Below are 18782 nucleotides of genomic sequence, written 5' to 3'. Positions count from 1 at the left end.
GCATACATGTATATATGTATGTGTAGATATATATGCATATATATATATATAGTTACACATATGGATTATCACAGAGCCTTTCCTCCATTTTTAAACAGTCTGACTCCCTCCCTACCTCCCTTAATGTATTAATTCAGAACTTTGTTCAAGGGTTAGATTGTTATATAATCCATTTTATCTCAGAACTCCCATGTTCAAGAGCTCTGCCAGTCTCAACCTTTTAGGCAGTTAGGATCACTGGCATGTGCCACCATTGCTTTAGCCTTGTTGAAGAACTGCAGGTACCTTATTTTGTTCTAAAACCAATTCTAAATTATCAGAAACTGGCCTACCTGTAACATCACCCTGTATGCCCTGATAAATAATTCAACCTGAGTGAACATAAATCAGTAATGTAATGATAGTATTCATACACATACACATACAAATGAAAGGAAAGCAAAGAAATTCTTATGAAATCATAATCTCTTTAAAAATGTATATTTTGGCTTTATTTCTCTACAAGGCTTGGTATAATGCTCTGTGCATTGTAGACATTAAATGATGTAAACGTTTAATAAGAAGGAATTAGTCAAACTCAATTTGTTTTCTATCTCTGCCTCAAAGGTCCACTTCGGTGTATAAATTATCATTCTAGTAGGTTAAGAATTATTAAAGCATCCATAGCACAAGATCTTTCATTGACAAGCTGATTTTCTTCAGACAAGGTTCATGTGGTTCATATATAGCAGAGTGAGGCCTGTGAGTGTGGAGTGTGGTATAAACATATAGGACCTTTGTATGCTCAGAATTTGCCTGTGTGGCAACACTCTCATATGCCAAAGAACTCTTGTTTGGCAATAAGGGCCCCACACAAGTAGTTGCTATGGGCATGTAGGTGGTTCACTAGATTGATTTCTGGTCCTAAAGTCAGGAAGACCTGAGTTCTAAATTTAGTCTCAGACATAGACTGTGTAATCCTGGACAAGTCTTTATTTCATTATCTGTAAAATGGGTGTAATGCTTCTACTTACCTCCAAGGGTTGTTATGAAAATAAAATGACTAGCCCAATTTGTTAGGCAACAATTGTTCTTAAGGGTAGAATAAGGAAAAGAAAACACAGGGAAATTCCCAAATATTTCTTCTTGATTCTGATCAGAAACTCTTGTTTAATTAAAAGGTTGAACTAATTTATATGTTCCAGGTCAGCAAATTACCTTGTCCCCAGAAATAGGTGATGTATGTCACAAGGATAATATGGTTGAATTTGCACTTTGGGAAAGTTGCTCTGACAGTTGAATTGAAGATGGATGGGAGTGGGGAGAGACTTGATAATCTAGAAAATTATGAGAAGATAAGGACTTGCACGGGGTAGTTGTAATATTAGAAGAAGGGAGTGTATTTGAAAGCTATTGCAAAGATAGAATGAAGAGACCTTGGCAATAGATTGGACATGGAGGTTAAGAGATAGTGAGAGTCAAAGATGATATCTAGTTACAAGTCTGGATGACTGGGAGGATAGTAGTATCCTCAAAGTAATAAGGAAGTTTGGAAGCAGGAAGTTTAGGGACAAGGACAATGAATTTTGTTTGGACTTGTTGAGTTGAAGATGTCAACTGGACATCCAGTTTGAGATGTCTGAAAGGCATTTGGAGATGCAAGGTTAGAAGTCAGCAGAGAGGTTGAGGCAGGGTAGGCAGATCTGAGAATCATCAGCATAGAGATATTAATTAAATCCATGGGAGCTAATAAGATCATCAAGTGAAGTAGTATAGAGGGAGACAAGATAGAGCCCTGTGAGCAATAACAGTTAGACAGCATGATCTAGATGAGGATCCAGCAAAGGAGAATGAGAAGAAGCACTCAAGTGGGAGGAGAGCCAGGAGAATGTAATATTCCAGAAATCTGGAGAGAAGAGTCAATAGCTGTTCAAGAGTCAATAGCTGTAGCGATGTCAAGGAGATTGAGATTTGAGAAAAGGCCCTGTACTTTGACAACTTAGAGATTATTAGTAACTTTGGAGCAAGCAGTTTTAGTGGAATGATGTTAGGAGCCAGATAGTCAGGGGTTAAGAAGAGATTGAAAGAAGAGAAAAATGAGTCCAGTGTAGATGGCCTTTTAAAAGCATTTAACCATAAAAGGCAGAAGAGATAAAGGTCTATAGTTAATGGTGATGGAAGGATCAAGAGAGAGTTTTTTGAAAATGGAAGAGATTGAAGTGATAGATTGAGGATGGCAAAGGACACAATATGTTGAGGGAGATGTGATGGAATGAAATAATTTTTGCAGATAACAGGGTTTAGAGAGTAGGGTAGCACTTCATATGAGGCAAGATGAAGGAAGAGATAGTGGCAGAAGACATCTGAGTGATAAGAGAAAGAAGAGAGAAGAGGGAATTCTTGGTGAATAGTTTCATTATTTTCTGTCAAATATGAGGCAAATTTCTCAGCTAAGAGGATGGGGGGTGGCTAGATGGTGCAATGGATAGAGCCCTGGAGTCAGGAGTACCTGAGTTCAAATCCAGCCTCAGACACTTAATAGTTACCTAGCTGTGTGGCCTTGGGCAAGCCACTTAAGCCCATTGCTTTACAAAAAAAAAAAAGAAAAGAAAAGAAAAGAAAAGAAAGAAAAGAAAAGAAAAGAAAAGAAAAAAAAGGAAAAGAAAAGAAAAGAAAAGAAGAGAAGGAGGGGAAAGAAAATCATGGGAAATTTTAGAAAAGGTGAAAAGGTTTGGAAGAGTTGCTATGGAGAGTGGGAATTATAACAGGATTGTTTAGCAGTCATGAGGGCCCAGTTGAGATTTTGTAACTTAAGTTTATAGTAGACTCAGTCAGAACATCTGTGTAATTTTCTTCATCTCCATTCAATGCATAATGTATAATGCATAATGGAGTAAAAGCTATGGAAAAGATTGGCAGGGCACAATCAGCAATAAATAAAAGGGTCAGAAACTTAAGAAAAGAAGACGGTAGAGTTAAACTGGTTCACCAGAGAGTCAAGATGGTAAAAAGAGGAGAGAGTGGCAAATGTAGGGGTGATAACCTGAGAGAGATCCGAAGAGTCAAGAGATTGGAGGTGATGATGTAAATAAACAATGAGTTTGGTATGGGATGGTAGAGGGAGAGACAGAAAACCATTACATTAGGATCAGATAAAGGAATCTCAGGGTTCTTAAACTTGGAGGCAGTAAATTTGTGGGTGATCAAGATGATGAGCATCTTTATGGAGTTGAGATAGAACGCACAAATATGTCATGGCAAATGAGTTGTTTGAGGAACTGCATCGCAAAAATGTCTGAAGGAGCTGTGATATATATGTTCAAATTCTTTAGTATGAGGTCAGGAATTGGAAAGGACAAAAAGATTGAGTCAGGTATGAAATTTAAGGAAAGATCTTGCTTCTAATATGATGATGATGATGATGAGGTTTGTCCTTCATTCTTGAAGAAGACCATGACATCAGGGAGGTGATGCTGTGATAAGCACATGAATTGGATTTGAATGGGTGCTGTGCTAAGTCACCAGCCTCACTTTCTCTTCCAGAGCCATCTGGTTCAGTGGCCAGATATAGATCAGGATGACTGGAGTTGTCCTGGATGGGAGGCAATCAGGGTTAAGTGACTTACCTAGGGTCACATAGCTAGAGCATGTTGGGTGTCTGAGACTGGATTCTAACTCCCATGCTCCTGACTCCAAGGCCAGTGCTCTATCCACTGAACCATCAAGCTTCCCTGCTCCTAATATATAGAAAGAATGTCTTGATCATCCACAAATATTCACCTCCATATACATTGTCTTTCTCTCTACTATCCCATACCAAACTACCCTTCCACGCCAATTAGAAGAACTGGAAGAATAAAAGTACCGAATTTCTTCCCAACACCTTGGAGGCATACTTTCCTCTATACCATCTCAGTTACTAGCCAAAATGGGTTTAGATTTTACAAAGTTTCTAGATAACATTGGTACCAGAAAATTCATGTCCAAGGGGAGCACTGCTGATAGATGAGTCCTTTCTCAGCTACCACTGGGAAGGGTGTAGAAGCTTGTTTCTCTCTTCTTTGGGCATTACTATTGATCAGGATGGCTATAAAACTCATCAGGGACTCAACTCCTTGACTTCCTTGACCTCTGGTGATTTGTTGTCTGGACCATTTAAAGCTAACAACATTCTAGTTATCTTCTTTATCTAACATGATAAAACAAAACCAACCAAATTCTGAGAAAAAATCCATGTCCTGTGTGTCAGTAGGCACATGTTATCCTTAGTTAGAGCTCTCCCTCACAAAATTATCTCTCATCTCTCACCAGACACCAGTAATAGGAAAGAGTTAATAGACATCAAATAGAAGAGAAATCAAACCAAGAAATAGAGAATAGGCCAAATAATGCCTTTGGTTTATATCTCTAGTCAATCTAAACAGCCATTGCCAATCAATTACAATTATCTTGTGGCTAGCATACCCAGACTAATTACTTATTGTATACATAAGTATTATTATTTATCCAAGCATTTCAGTCACATATCATCACAGTTCTGGATGTAAGCTTCCTAAATTATTTCAGTGATTCTCTGAGCAATTCTTAAGGACTGCTCTGTGGCCTCTTGACAAAAATATATAATTAACAGATGAATACAAGGTGATCTTAGAATGAAAAATACTAGCAACAAGGGGAATGGGACAGAAGGGAGAGTAGATAAATAATAATTTACTAGGAAAATACTATATTATTTTTAATAGAACTTAATAAAACAGTGTTTTTTGGCTTCATTACTTCCCCTTTAAGAGATCTGATTTGAGATTCCAAAAATATTATGCCTACAATTCAATTTTCCTGCTTTTTAATTGATATTTTGGTTTTCATTTACATGTTTTGGAAGTTTTTCAACTTCCATCCATTTGCATATTTATAAATTAGACATATTTCTACCATCCTTTCTTCCCAGGCCCCCCTCCCCTAGACAGAAAGCAATTTGGTAAAAGTTGTCTATTTAGTCTTGTGTCTAACATGTTTACATCTTGATCATTTTGTCTATGAGGAATTCGGGCTAAGGGAAAAGAAAGAAAACCAAGGGACAGGAAGAAAAAACATAAGAGCAGTTTTAAAAAAGTAAACATAGTATCCATTCAGATTCTGTAGTTGTTTTTGTTCTTCCCTCTGGATGTGGAAAGCATTGTCCATAAAAAGTGGACCAGGATTGTTCTAGGTCTCTGAACTGCCGGGAGGAGTTGTAGTCATCTTAGTTGATTAATTCACAAAGCTGTTGTTAATGAATACAGTGTTCTCTTGGTTCTGCTCCCTTTGCTCAGCATTAATTCATGTAATTCTTTTAAAATTTTTTTTAATTTTTTTTGCAAGGTAATGGAATTAAATGACTTGCCCAAGGTCACATAACTAGGTAATTATTAAATGTCTGAGGTCAAATTTGAACTCAGGTTCTCATGCAATTCTTTTCCTGCTTCTCTAAAGTCCAACCATTCACAATTTCTTATAGAACAATAGTACTCCATAGCATCCATATACCATAACTTGTTCAGCCATTTTCCAATTGATAGGCATACCCTCAATTTCTAAATCCTTGCCACTACAAAAAGAGCTATTGTAAATATTTTTGGACTTTTGGGATTTTCCCATTTTTAATGGTTTTTTTGGATATAGGCCTTGTATTGATATTGCTGGATCAAAGGTTATGATCAGTTTTATTACTTTTTGGGCATAGGTCCAGATTGCTTTCCAGAATGCTTGGATTAGTTCACAATTCCATCAACAATACATTAATGTACTAATCTTCTCACTGCCTCTCTACATTGATCATTTTTCCTTTTTGTCATCTTAGCCAATCAGATGTAAGGTGATACCTCATAGCTGTTAATTTTCATTTCTCTATCAATAATGATTTGGAACATTTTTCTTTCCTTCCTTCCTTCCTTCCTTCCTTCCTTCCTTCCTTCCTTCCTTCCTTCCTTCCTTCCTTCCTTCCTTCCTTCCTTCCTTCCTTGGCAAGGCAATGGAATTAAGTGACTTGCCCAAGGTCATACAGCTAAGTGTCTGAGCTCGAATTTGAACTCAGGTCCTCCTGACTCCAGGGCTGGTGCCCTATCCACTGAGATAACTGCCCTTTGAAGCATTTTTTCATGTGATTCTTTATAGCTTTAATTTCTTCATTTGAAAACTGTTCATACCATTTGACCATTTATCAATTGGAGAATGACTTGTAAACTTATAAATTTGATTCAATTCTCTATACATTTTAGAAATGAGACCTTTATCAGAACCCCTAGCTATGAAAATTGTTTCCCTGCTTTCTGTTTTCCTTCTAATCTTGGCTGCATTAACTTTTAAATTTAATATAGTCAAAATAATCAGTTTTGCAATTTATAATGTACTCTATTTCTTGTTTGGGCTTGTTTGATTTAACAGTTGCCTTGCACAATTTTCTTTCTCAATGTTGATTACATAATATATTTACTGACATACCCACCAGCTGATAATGACACATTATGTAGCTATTCCCCTATGTATAAATACTCTCTTGTTCACACTCTCTAATTCAGAGATACTTAACCCCAGCCATGGTTACTTCCTGGTTGCCCATTTGTGTGGCAGTTTTGGCAGGCTGTGTCCTCAGAATTGGTGCTGCAGATACATTCATAGCTGCTGTATATGAACATGCTGTAATACAGTCAAATATGACAATAACACCCGTTTCCCAGGAAGATGCCCTGATGTTGATGAATAAGAACCTAGATGTTTTGGAGAAAGCAATTAAATTGGCAGCTGAAAAGGTAAGGACTGTGTGCTTTTGTTCATATTGAGAAACTGCTTTAATTTTCACCTGATGTGGTAGGGATAGAAGAAATGTTGAACTCAGAATCAGACGGATGGGTTAAAATCCTGCTTCTATCCCTGGGAAAGTCATTAAATGTATTTGAAACTATTCTGGGTTTTTGAGAAAGTTGGATCAAATGATCTCCAAGTTTCCTTATAGTTTTACAGTGATCCCATGATCTTCAGGCAGATTAGAGCCTAGCTAAGATCCTTGAGAATTGGATTTTAGCTCTCTGATTAATTATCTATTGAACCTTGAGCAAATCATCAGCTCTCTAGGTCTCTGCCTTTTCTTTTGAGTAGGGTGCACAAATCATCGTGACTCCTGAAGATGGAATTTATGGCTGGACTTTCACAAGAGAAACCATTTACCCCTACCTTGAAGACATCCCAGACCCTCAAGTGAACTGGATTCCATGTACTGAACCAAACAGGTATTTGAATTATTATTAATATCTAAACAAAGAAGATATGATCCTGTAAAATATACAGTAACTTTAAAGTTTATTATTTAAAATTTATCATACATATAAAATAAATGTAAAATTTATTACCTCTGTATACTGGAAGACCTGACTTTAAGTCTTGCCTCTGACCTTTAACTGACTATGTGACTCTGATCCAGTCCTTGAACCTCTTTCCCCAGGCAACTATACTGTAAATTGCAAAGGAGATACCAATCTGTACCAGTAGAGGGGGTTTTTCATTATATAGTTCTTTATACTACAGTAATCACTGGTCCAGGGCCATTCCATAATTTTTATATATATAATGAATAATAAATGATAGAAAGTATGGCATACAAACAGGAAGGAATCAGGAAGACTTGGTTTTATCCTATTGCTGACACATACTAACAGAATGCCCATGGACCACTTAACCCTATTGACTCTCATCCAGTCCCAAGTCCCCAGGCAGTTCCCTAACTTTGAGCAGAAGATGAATTGAGTTGCTGGGGTCTATACCAGTGGACTCCACAACTATCATTGATTCACTTCACCAATGAAACAATAGTTCCAAACTTCCACAAAAATGAACTTTAAAATATGCAAAACCTGGAATACCTGGATAACAAGATATTGCACTCCCTATGTTCTCTCAGCATTCACCAAAAAAAAAATTGATCTTGAAAGCCAAGTGCAAAAGATATAACTTTTGTTGAAGTCTGGAATAGCTTCTGCTTGAATCTTTCACCTCCATAGCAATGCTCTCTAGGATAGGAGTTTAAGAAATCAGACAGGTTAGTTGGCATATTATCTTTTACAGAGGAATGTCTCTCTCTTTCACTCTCTCTCTCTCTCTCTCTCTCTCTCTCTCTCTCTCTCTCTCTCACACACACACACACACACACACACACACACACACACACACAAAGTGAAAGAATTTTCTACTTTTACAATGAATACTTTATTCAAGACCAAAATTTATTAGAAACAAAGTTGTTACATAACTATTTCTAAAAACCACACTGATGCAAATGAGTCTTTAAAATACAAAGTTCCTTGAGTATATCTGGCTATATTTGGTTCTTGATTATTTTAATGTTAAAAATACATACTTTTGGAGCAGCTAGGTGCAGTGGCTAGAGCACTGACTCTGGAGTCAGGAGGACTTGGGTTCAACTTCAGCTTCAGACACTTAAACCTACTTAGCTGTGTGATTTTGGGCAATTAGTACTCACTGTATCCTGGAAATCAAAATCTAGAATTACTAACAGGAGAAAGATTCACTGAAAGTTGCATAATCCTAAATGTCTCCGAACAAAACACACTGGATGTTGCAAGTATTTTGTTATCTGATTTTTGGACTCTTTCTCAGGGCAGAGAATATTTGTTGTATACTTTGGCCATGATTCAGAAGGACTCCTGTTTCTGAATTTTTCTCATTTCCCTGAATCGATAACTCAGAAAACTGATACAACTATATGACACTGCTGATAATCATTTACAGATATATAACTTATAGTTACAAGGAATTTACTTATTTTATTAGACCATCGAAACAAACTTGTAAGGTAAGCACCATTTAATAGATGAGAAAATTGAAGGTCTGAAGAGAAAAAATTGAATTTTCCAAGGACACATTCAAGTAAGTTAGAGTCAGGATATGAACCCAAGTCTTCTAACTCAAGATCCATTTCTCTTGCTACATTATTCTGTGTATTATTTAGTCTGAAAAAGGAAGGTAGGAGGGAGATTTACTAAAGGACTGCACTATAAAAGAGAATTACTGTGGAAAGAATACTATGCAACTCTTCTTAATTTCTATTGAGAAAATAGTGAAAATAGTGTCCAAAGAAGAAGAATTTAAAGGTAGCTTGGGGGGAAAAATGCTAAAGTTCAAATTTTGACCTTAACCTTGACTACTTAAGGGTTTTTCAGCATGTCACTTAAATTCTCTGAATTGTTTTCTCATCTGCAAAACGAATGAGGGTAGGTGTGAAGGTCTCTTCCCATTCTAAATCTACTAATTATCTTTAAAACAGACGACTCAAGAAGGATAAAGAAGAATTTCAGAATTAGAGAGAAATCAATGATTTCTTCAAGACTCCCCTCTTCAATATATCTGCCAAGAAGTGTAAGGCAAACTAGTTTATAGAGTTTGGGACTTTGAGTCAGAAAAATCTGGGTTCCAATCCTGTCTCAGATACTTACTTGCTATAGGAAAGTCTCTAGCCCTCTTTGCGATTTAGATTCTCATTTGTAAAATGAGGAAATGAAACTTGGGCTGGGGTGGGGGGAGGGGTGTGCAGAGGCCCGGTGGGGCAACATTCAACTTCCCTTTCAGCCTCAAATCTATTATGGTCTGATGGTCCAGAGAAGGAAACAGCAATTGCAAAGAGTTTCATGAAGAGCAGGTTCTACTAGAATTTTCTTATTATCCTTTTTTTTTTTTTTACTACACAGATTGACTGGGAAAGTACTCTAAATATAGTTTACAATGATTTTAGCAAAGAGTTTGACAAAGCAATTTTGGTGGAAGGATAGACAGATGTGGATTAAAGAGTTCTAGATGAATTTGAAACTGAATGAATAGCTAGACTCAAACAGTAGTTTGAAAAGTAGTTGAAAAAAGATCTTTATAATATTTCTCAGTATATATCAATAGCCAACAATTGATAGACATTTATTAAATACCAACTATATACTAAGTACTGTATTAAGGGGTGGGAATAAAAATATGAAAAAAGAAAGACAATCCCTGCTGTCAAGGTGCTTACAATCTAATGGAGAGAAACAATATGTGGGAAAAAAAGCTGAAAAGATCACAGGGGGAGGGAAAGTCATAGAAATATCAGAAAGTCCAAAAGTAGCACATCCTGGACATGTACTTAACCCTGTTCTGTTTTATACTTTTATCAATGACTTGTATAAAGTCATAGATAGAATGATATCATTCAGATGGTATAAAACTGGGAGATATAGCTATTTTATTGTCAGGATACAAAATATCTTGACAGATTATATTGTTGGGATGAATATATTAAGATTAGTTTTAAAAATATTTTTATTATAAACAAACAAATCAGTAAATATGACATGGAATTTAATGAAGATTAGCTAAAGCTTTGCATTAGGGGTTAAAAAATCAACTTCATAAGTATAAGATGGAATAAAGAAACTTTGCTGAAGTAAAATCTGGGAGATTTAATGAATTACAAGCTTTGAAGCAATCATTATTGAGATGGACAGCACCAAAAAAATCTAATGTTCTCTTATATTACAAGAAGGGAGGGGCTCATGACTAGGGAGGGAAAAAAAAGACTTAGGGGGCACATGACAGTTGCCTTTAAATTTCTGAAGCTCTGTCACATGGAAAAGAGTTATTAAATTATCTTTGGACCAGAGGGCAGAATTGGGAGCAAGTAAAAGATGTGAACGTGCAGGTTCAGGATGGATGTTGGAAAAGACTTCCAAACAATTAGAATTCTTGAAAAATGGAATGAGTTGCAACATGAGGGAGTAGGTTGTACCTAATTGGAGATCTTCAAATTGGATGATCAGTTATTAGGTGTTATAGAAGTGATGACTGTTCAAGAGATTGGATCATGTGCTCTCTGAGGTCCCCTTTATCTCTCAGATTCATAGCTTATTGATTTTCAAAAGAATTGAGGTCATAATTAGGATGGATGATATGGGGCTATTTTGCTAGATATTAAATTCTTAGAGCAGCACAAAACGAATCAGAACAAGAACAATTGAGTTGGACCAACATAATTCATCTATTCTGTGATAAATCTAGGAGTAGAATTCAAGTCTCTGGGTTTCCAATCTACTGCTCTCACTAGAATATAAGACATTAGTAATGGTGGTTATGTTGTACCATTCATTCTGTTTTCTGGCTTTGTAACCTATAGTATATGGTACATATTTGATTTACAGGTTTTGAACAAATTATTTGGGAATTAAAAAGCACTTTAAATTTTGTATTATAGCTGAAATTCCAGATCCTACCTTAGGTTACCTGCAAGGTTCATAGAAAATGAAAATGTTGGATACCTTTTCACCTAAAGAGACACATTTCATTTCAATTATTCCTGACTACACTCCAAAGTGTCTCTCTCAGGTTATTAGGCTATGGTTAATGGAAAGGTATCAATAAGAGCCTTTAAATGTGCTCATATTATCATGGATTTAGAAAGGGAGGCTCTAAGAGAGCTTAAGTGATTCATTTTCTGTCACTTTCTCCACTAACTTTGGTTGTTAAGAATAATATCTTTATTTATAACATCAGCAAAACACTTAACTATAGAAATACCTGTTGAATTTAAACTTGAACTAGATTTGGCCGCACACCAGTACAAAAAAGACTCAGCTGTTTGGCAAGAGAGAACTCTATCTATGTGGTGGCAAATATGGGAGACAAGAAAGAATGTGATACCAGTGACTCCAAGTGCCCACCAGATGGTCGTTACCAATACAATACTAATGTGGTATTTGATTCAGAGGGGAAACTGGTGGCTCGATACCATAAGGTGAGGAGTAATTTTGTACAGTAAAATAAATAACATTCACTTCTTACTGGTTCAATTCCTTATTTGAAAGAGAAGATTAAACTCTCTCTATGGCATTATATAAGGACTCAGCATTGATAAGAAAGGATCTGGAAGATACTTAAATTGGTTTTAATAATAGAATTTATGAATTTTTTGGTAACTTACAGAAAGGAAGTAGAATTACTGCACTCCTTAGCATAACCTCCAATTGATTGTCCAGTCAGTCACTTCACTTTTTTGTCAATCAACTGATAAGGATAGCACATTAGCAGAAATTGTCTCACAGCTTTAAAACAATATAATCCAAAGTGAAAATAAGATAATATCTGCATTATTCAGAATGTGTAATATATATGTATGTATAGATACAGATATACATACATACATATATGTATATAAAATCTCAGATATTGATTAAAAGAAAGATTTATTGACTGAAACTAATCTGTTTGACTGTCAATGTTGACTTTCTGATTTGCATAAGCATAGCAACACACTAATATTAATAATATTTCATGCTTCATTTAATAAGCAGTGCTTTATAATGAGAAGATACAAGGAGTAATGGGAACTAGTTAGCTTTATGGAATTCTAACTATCATTTTCCTTGCCAGCTTGATGCAAACTCCATAAAAACCTGGGAAAATCAGCATGAAAACATGGTCAAATCAATTTTGAACACAAATTCAATTGGGAATTAGAGGACAAAGACCCTAAGACACAAGAAGACCATTCTAATTTTAGATTTTGAGTAAAGAGGAGGAAGAGTCATGTAATCTGGTCACTTACTATTTTTAAGTAATAATTCCTGCTAATTCTGTATTAAATTCAGTGGTTTCTATGCTTCTGTAGGATTGTAAATACAGTCATCATCCTCTAATCTTTAGCATACTGTACCAAAGGCCTAATTGCCTAACCTCAGTTACTGGAGTGGAGAGTAATGAAATTCAAGATTTGAACCTGGACAAATTTGAAGAGGAATGATGTTGTCAGACCTATACTTACTTTGGCAGTTGGGGAGAGGGTGGGTTGAAATAAGGATGCAATTAAGGCAGGGAGACTAACCAGAAAGCTACTGCTATAATCCAGAAGTAAAGTGATGAGAGCCTTTACCTTAGTGGTGGCAGTGTGAATGGAATAAAGGGGACTTATACTAGAAATATAGGAAGAAATACTTATACAAGAGATAAAGGTAGAAATGCTGAAATTCATATAGGCAGGTGAAATATCATGTAAAATCTCCTCTTATTAGTGTACCAACTTTATGTAATTCTCTTGACTCATGTATGAAGGGAACATTCATATGATAATAAACTCATACATATTTTCTGAATTATTTCTAATTGTTTTTTTCTCTCCCTTTCATTAATAGTACAATCTCTTTGAACCTGAAATTCAGTTCAACTTCCCAAAAGATTCACAACATGTGACCTTTGATACACCCTTTGGAAAGTTTGGCATTTTCACCTGCTTTGACATATTCTCTTATGATCCTGCTGTAATCGTGGTGGATAAATTCCAAGTGGATAGCATAGTATTCCCCACAGCTTGGTTTAACACTCTGCCCCTCTTATCAGCTGTTCCATTTCATTCATCCTGGGCTAGGTCTATGAGAGTCAATTTCCTTTCAGCGAATATTCACCACACCAAAATGCACATGACAGGTAATTTAAGATCTTTCTTATTTCATTCCCTAATACTCAACCATTAGATTTTCAGACTTGCTAACTTTACTAATTATAGCATTTATACATTATAACAATTTATGCTTAGGCAGTGAAAGATTCTCCATCAAATGAGGAAATTTAAACTCATAGAAATTGAACAATTTGTTCAAAACCATAAAATAGCTAGTATTATTTTCATGTTATATTATTTTCTAGTCTTTTGCTTAAACTTTTTAACTTAAGCTATCATTTGAATAACCAGCAAGTTATCAAGATAATATTAATATTGTATACTAATACTGTATACTATAATACTGTATACTAGTACTGTATTCTAATACTGTATGATGGGTTCAAGAGGAATGGGGAAGGCTCTGGCTGGAAATGGGGAATGCTCTGGTCAGGAATGAGTTCCAGCTCTACCATTAACTATTAATATAAACTTAGAGTCAACCTATTAAGCCTTACTTTCTGCATTTAGGAAAATGAAGATCTGTGCTAGTTCCTATCCTAAGATATTGTATAGATTCATTGACAGATGTTCTAGTGCTTAATAATCATAAAATGATATATAAATAAAAGAACTCATTCTTCTTTTTATATTATTCCAATTCTTAAGGATTTGTGGCTTTATCAATGTAATTGTACCTTTTTCCTAATGTAAATAGCAACTTTCATGTATATTGTAATCCTCAGACCTTCCATATGTATTGTTTCCATTACATGCAATTTCTCTGAGATCAGGGAGTTTTATGTTTCTATTTTTATTTTCCAGTATTTAGTATAGTGTTTTATACATAATAGGTATTCAGTAAATGCTTCATTCGTTCTTTCACTCATTCATTCATTCATTCATTCACAAGCAATTTCAGTTGAATAATGTGCCATCTTAGCACCAAACTTCTGATGTTGTCATTCTTTATCTGGTTAGATTGGTCCTTGGATAACAAACATACCATAAAATGGTATTATAAATAGAATTTTCTCAAAAGAATTTTCACCCTATACTGATCCTGTTTCTTTTTCTTGTTTCTAATAACTCATACTTCTATAGTGCTTTAAATATATAAAGTGCTTAAATCTACAAAGTGCTTTCCACACTGCTGTGTGACCCTTGACAAGTCATTTAACCCTAATGTGTTTTAAGCATTTTCTTAGGACTTCTCTATTCAGTCACAGGTTGTGATGTGCACTGGCAGAGAGATATCTCACCCTGGGAAGGTCATGCTATATTCCTAACAACCCAAATAAGAAAATGTTATTCAAACACTTTGCTAACTTTAAAGAGTTAGACAAATATCAACTCATTAATAATAGCAGTTAGTAGTAATACTAATGGTAATATGATTAGTAGAGTATTTTATAGAGGAAGAAGTATACACTCAGGTTAAGTGATTTGCCCAAGGCTGTATAGTTGGTGTTAATGCTGGTCCAAAACCCTCTTCTGATCATAAGACCAGTACTCTTTCCATGTAATGTAATGAATTATTTAATAATATAATGATATAAAATTTTTTAAATTTCATTCCTTAAGATAACTGGGAGATATTTTGTGGCAATTAAATTTGTGACAATTTAAAAAATAAGACTGAAACCAAGTTTTATTTTAGTTATTTATTTTAATAAAAATGTGCTCTGTTTTCTTAAGGGAGTGGAATCTATGCACCAGAGGCAGTTAAAGTTTATCACTATGACATGGAAACAGAAAGTGGCCAACTATTGCTTTCAGAACTGAAATCACGGCCCCGACTTGCTTCCAACTACCCTGCAGTGGTAGATTGGAATGCCTATGCTAAAAGTGTAAGACCATTTTCTTCTGATCAGCCAGACTTCCCTGGAAGAATCTATTTTGATGAGTTTACCTTCACTGAACTTACTAAAAATGAAGGAAATTACACTGTTTGCCAGAAAGACCTCTGCTGTCATTTGAGCTACAAGATGTCAGAGAAAAGAACTGATGAAGTCTATGTATTAGGGGCTTTTGATGGCCTTCACACCATTGAAGGACAATTTTATATACAGGTAATATTGCTTTTAAGAATATTCAGAGTGGATTTTGTTTTGACTAGAGTGTCTTCATTCTATAAAACATATCACATATTTTAAAAAGTGTGTTGGATTGAATTGACTACAGTAATTTTTATTAATTTAAATTATATTTTATTTTTAATTCTAATTTAGTGAACAAAAGACAAAATTTCCACACACAAAGTAGAATAACAGTATATGAAACTGTTTCTATTATAAACATTTTACTTTTCTTTTTAAAATATCTAATAAAGTCAACATGTAAGTCTCAAAACTATCCTGCTTATCTGTTTTCTTCTGAAATTCCTTTAGTTCTCTTTTGTTCATTTAAAAAAGTTTCAATGATTCACTTGTGTTTCCTTTTCTTTGTTTTATTTTGGGCAACATTATTGATAGCATCTTTCTCAATCCCCTTCTGTTCCCCAAAGAAACAAAGAAAATCATAATGCAAATAAGCATAGTCAAGCAAAACAAATTGACACATTTACCAATTCCAGGAATATGTGTCTCATTCTTCACCTTGATTCCATCATCCTTCTGTCAGGAGGTGGGTAATATGTTTCATAACTGATTTTCTGGAATTATAATGATTCCACTACTTGAATAATTAGAGCCCTTAAGTTTTGTAAAGTCAATTGTCTTTGCAGTATTTTTGTTAGAGGAAAATTTTCTTGCAAAATTCTGCTTCCTTTACTCTGTTGTGTGGCAGTTATTTATATTTTTCAAGTTTTCTCTGAAATGATTTATTTTATCATTTCTTATGATATGATATTATTAGATTCATATACCATACTTTGTCCAGTCATTCCCCAATTGATAGAATCCCTTTTGTTTCTAGTCTTCATATTAAGAAATAAATATTTTTGTACATAGTGGTCCTTTTTTATTTTCTTTGATCTCATTGAGGCATAGGTCTTGTCATAGTATTACTAGGTCAAGAGTTTACATAAGTTGATGAGTTTTGTTGCAGAGTTCCAAATAGCTTTCCAAAATAGATCAACTTATAGCTCCAATGAACCTTTACATAATTACTTTTTTTTAAAACATGATAGGTGTGAATTGTTTAATCTACATTTCTCTAATTATTAGTTATTTGAAGCATATTTAAATCCTTCTTGATATCTTGAATGTTTTCCTTTGAAAATTGCATTTGACCATTTATCTATTGGGTAATGGCTGTCATTCATAGATATATTTGAATCAGTTCCTTATGAATCTTGGGTAGGAGACTTTCTTCAGAAAAAATTTACTGCAAGAATTCCCCTTCCACCCTCACCCCTACTTAATGTTTTTTTTTCTTCTGATTTAAACTGCATTGGCTTTGTTTGGACAAAAACTTTTCAACTTTATCTAGCCAGAAGTATCTGTTTGCTTTCTATGCTCCTTTCTATCCATTATCTAGTCCTAAACTAGTTCTGATATTTTTCTTCTCTGCTTCTCTAATTTGTTTATAATATGACTTTCTATATAACTAAAGCCCCCTAACTTTTGAAAAACTCATTCTCTTCCTAGGTTAGTACTATTCCAAAGTCAAGACATTATAGTTTGCCAGAAAGACCTCTAGCATCACTTGCACTACCAAGATGTCTGAGGAAAAGAGCTGATTAAAATTAGAGATCTGCCTTTTCGTTTTCATTTTATTCCCTGACATTTTTATCTTTTATTACCCAGATATGCACATTAGTGAAGTGCCAAACAACTGACTTAAAAACCTGTGGTGAGCCAGTTGGATCAGCTTTCACTAAATTCGAAGCATTCTCCCTCAGTGGCACATTTAATACAAGTTATGTCTTCCCACAGTTAGTGCTAAGTGGGACTCAACTTGCATCTGAACAACACTATGAGGTAGGATAATGGTTTGAATATTTCTGAATAGTAATAATTGCTATCTATACTGTATTATAAAAAATGTAAAGCATTTTATATCTTTTTTTATTAGAACCTCCTAACAACTCCTTATGGTAGGCAAAGCAGGTATTATTTTACAAGTGAGGAAACTGAGATTTGATAAGTTTAGGTTACTTGCCCATGGTCAAATAGTTCTTCAATACTGAAGGTAGTATCAAGACTCATTTCTTCCTGAATCTAGATCTAAAACTTCATTCATTATATCGTGTTGCCTCCAATGTGTTTCTTTGAACAGAATAGTAACAGGAAGGGATTAGTGTAGAGAAGGAAATAGGATTCCAACTTGTTCAATCATCATTTTGCTTTCATTTAAGCATTTATATTTAAGCATTCATTTAATATCTCATGGTTTTGAAGTCATGATTCTTGTAATCAAAAGAAAGCATTGAAACTATTTGCATTGGATAATAGTATGAGGTAGCCAAAGTCCTGATTAGACACTGGTGAGATATATAGAATTTGAAGAACTTGGTGGCAAGAAATCTCAGAGATACTTTAGAACTGCCCTTTCTTTTCACAGATTTGGAAAGGGAATTAATTGACTTAAAAGTGGTTCTGATCTAGTTGTGATAGACCCAGAACTGGCGTTCAGCTTTCCTTTATCTATTATTTGTCCAGACCCATTTTCTTCCCACTTTATCTGTTCTATTCCATATTACAATTATATGAATGTCAATATTCACATTCTAATGAAAGTTGTGTTAAGGAACAGAACTTATCATAAAAAAAAAACTGGAGCAATTTGGTAGCACAGTGAATAGGAAGCTGGATCTAGAGTCAGAAAGACCTGAATTCAAATTTTGGCCTCAGATCTAAGTCCTAGGGAAAGTCATTTAACCTCCATTTGCCTTGGTTTACTCAACTAAAAAATATATATAATAATACTGCCTAACTTGAAGGGTCACTGTGAGGATTAAATGAGATAATATTTGTAAAAGTTCTTAATAAAGTATCTGGCATATAGTAATCACTATATAAATACTTTTCCCCTTCCCCCTTTTATTCCTTTTTAATGAAATGGTATCAAGAAATACCAGGGAGGGGCAGCTAGGTGGTGCAGTAAGGGGTGGCTAGGTGGCACAGTGAATACAGCACTAGCCTTGGAGTCAGGAGTACCTGAGTTCAAATCCGGCCTCAGACACTTAATAATTACCTAGCTGTGTGGCCTTGGGCAAGCCACTTAACCCCATTGCATTGCAAAAAAAAAAATCTAAAAAAAAAAGAAATAGGAATAAAGTCTAACAAATCTATACCATGGTGATATTAGTGATATCCAGGACAACCATAGGGGATGTAGTAGGAATGAAAGAAGTTAAAAAGAATCATTAGCTAGTAGTGTGGAAAATTCTAATTAACTTGGGTGAACATCCAAT

General features: G+C 34.8%; 1 protein-coding gene across 4 annotated transcripts in view; it reads left to right on the top strand.

The window, feature by feature from the left end:
• Positions 1 to 6509: 6509 nt before the first annotated feature.
• Positions 6510 to 18782, top strand: part of VNN1 (vanin 1) — a 55820-nt gene continuing 43547 nt past the window's right edge. For 2 of the 4 annotated variants that reach the window (XM_074187610.1, XM_074187609.1), the window contains exons 1-6: positions 6512 to 6767; positions 7114 to 7244; positions 11593 to 11785; positions 13179 to 13470; positions 15122 to 15495; positions 17173 to 17346. In XM_074187610.1, the coding sequence (XP_074043711.1) occupies positions 6555 to 6767; positions 7114 to 7244; positions 11593 to 11785; positions 13179 to 13470; positions 15122 to 15495; positions 17173 to 17346 (1377 nt within the window). In that variant the 5' untranslated portion in view covers positions 6512 to 6554. Of the gene's footprint in view, positions 6768 to 7113; positions 7245 to 11592; positions 11786 to 13178; positions 13471 to 15121; positions 15496 to 17172; positions 17347 to 18782 lie in introns of all 4 variants that reach the window. The other 2 variants (XM_074187608.1, XM_074187612.1) reach the window with 2 other exon arrangements.

The sequence above is a fragment of the Macrotis lagotis genome, chromosome 5 (genome assembly GCF_037893015.1).
Source record: "Macrotis lagotis isolate mMagLag1 chromosome 5, bilby.v1.9.chrom.fasta, whole genome shotgun sequence".
In the NCBI taxonomy this organism is placed as follows: Eukaryota; Metazoa; Chordata; class Mammalia; order Peramelemorphia; family Peramelidae; genus Macrotis; species Macrotis lagotis.
Note: the sequence above shows the minus strand (reverse complement) of the source record. Positions and strands in the feature narration are given on the sequence as shown.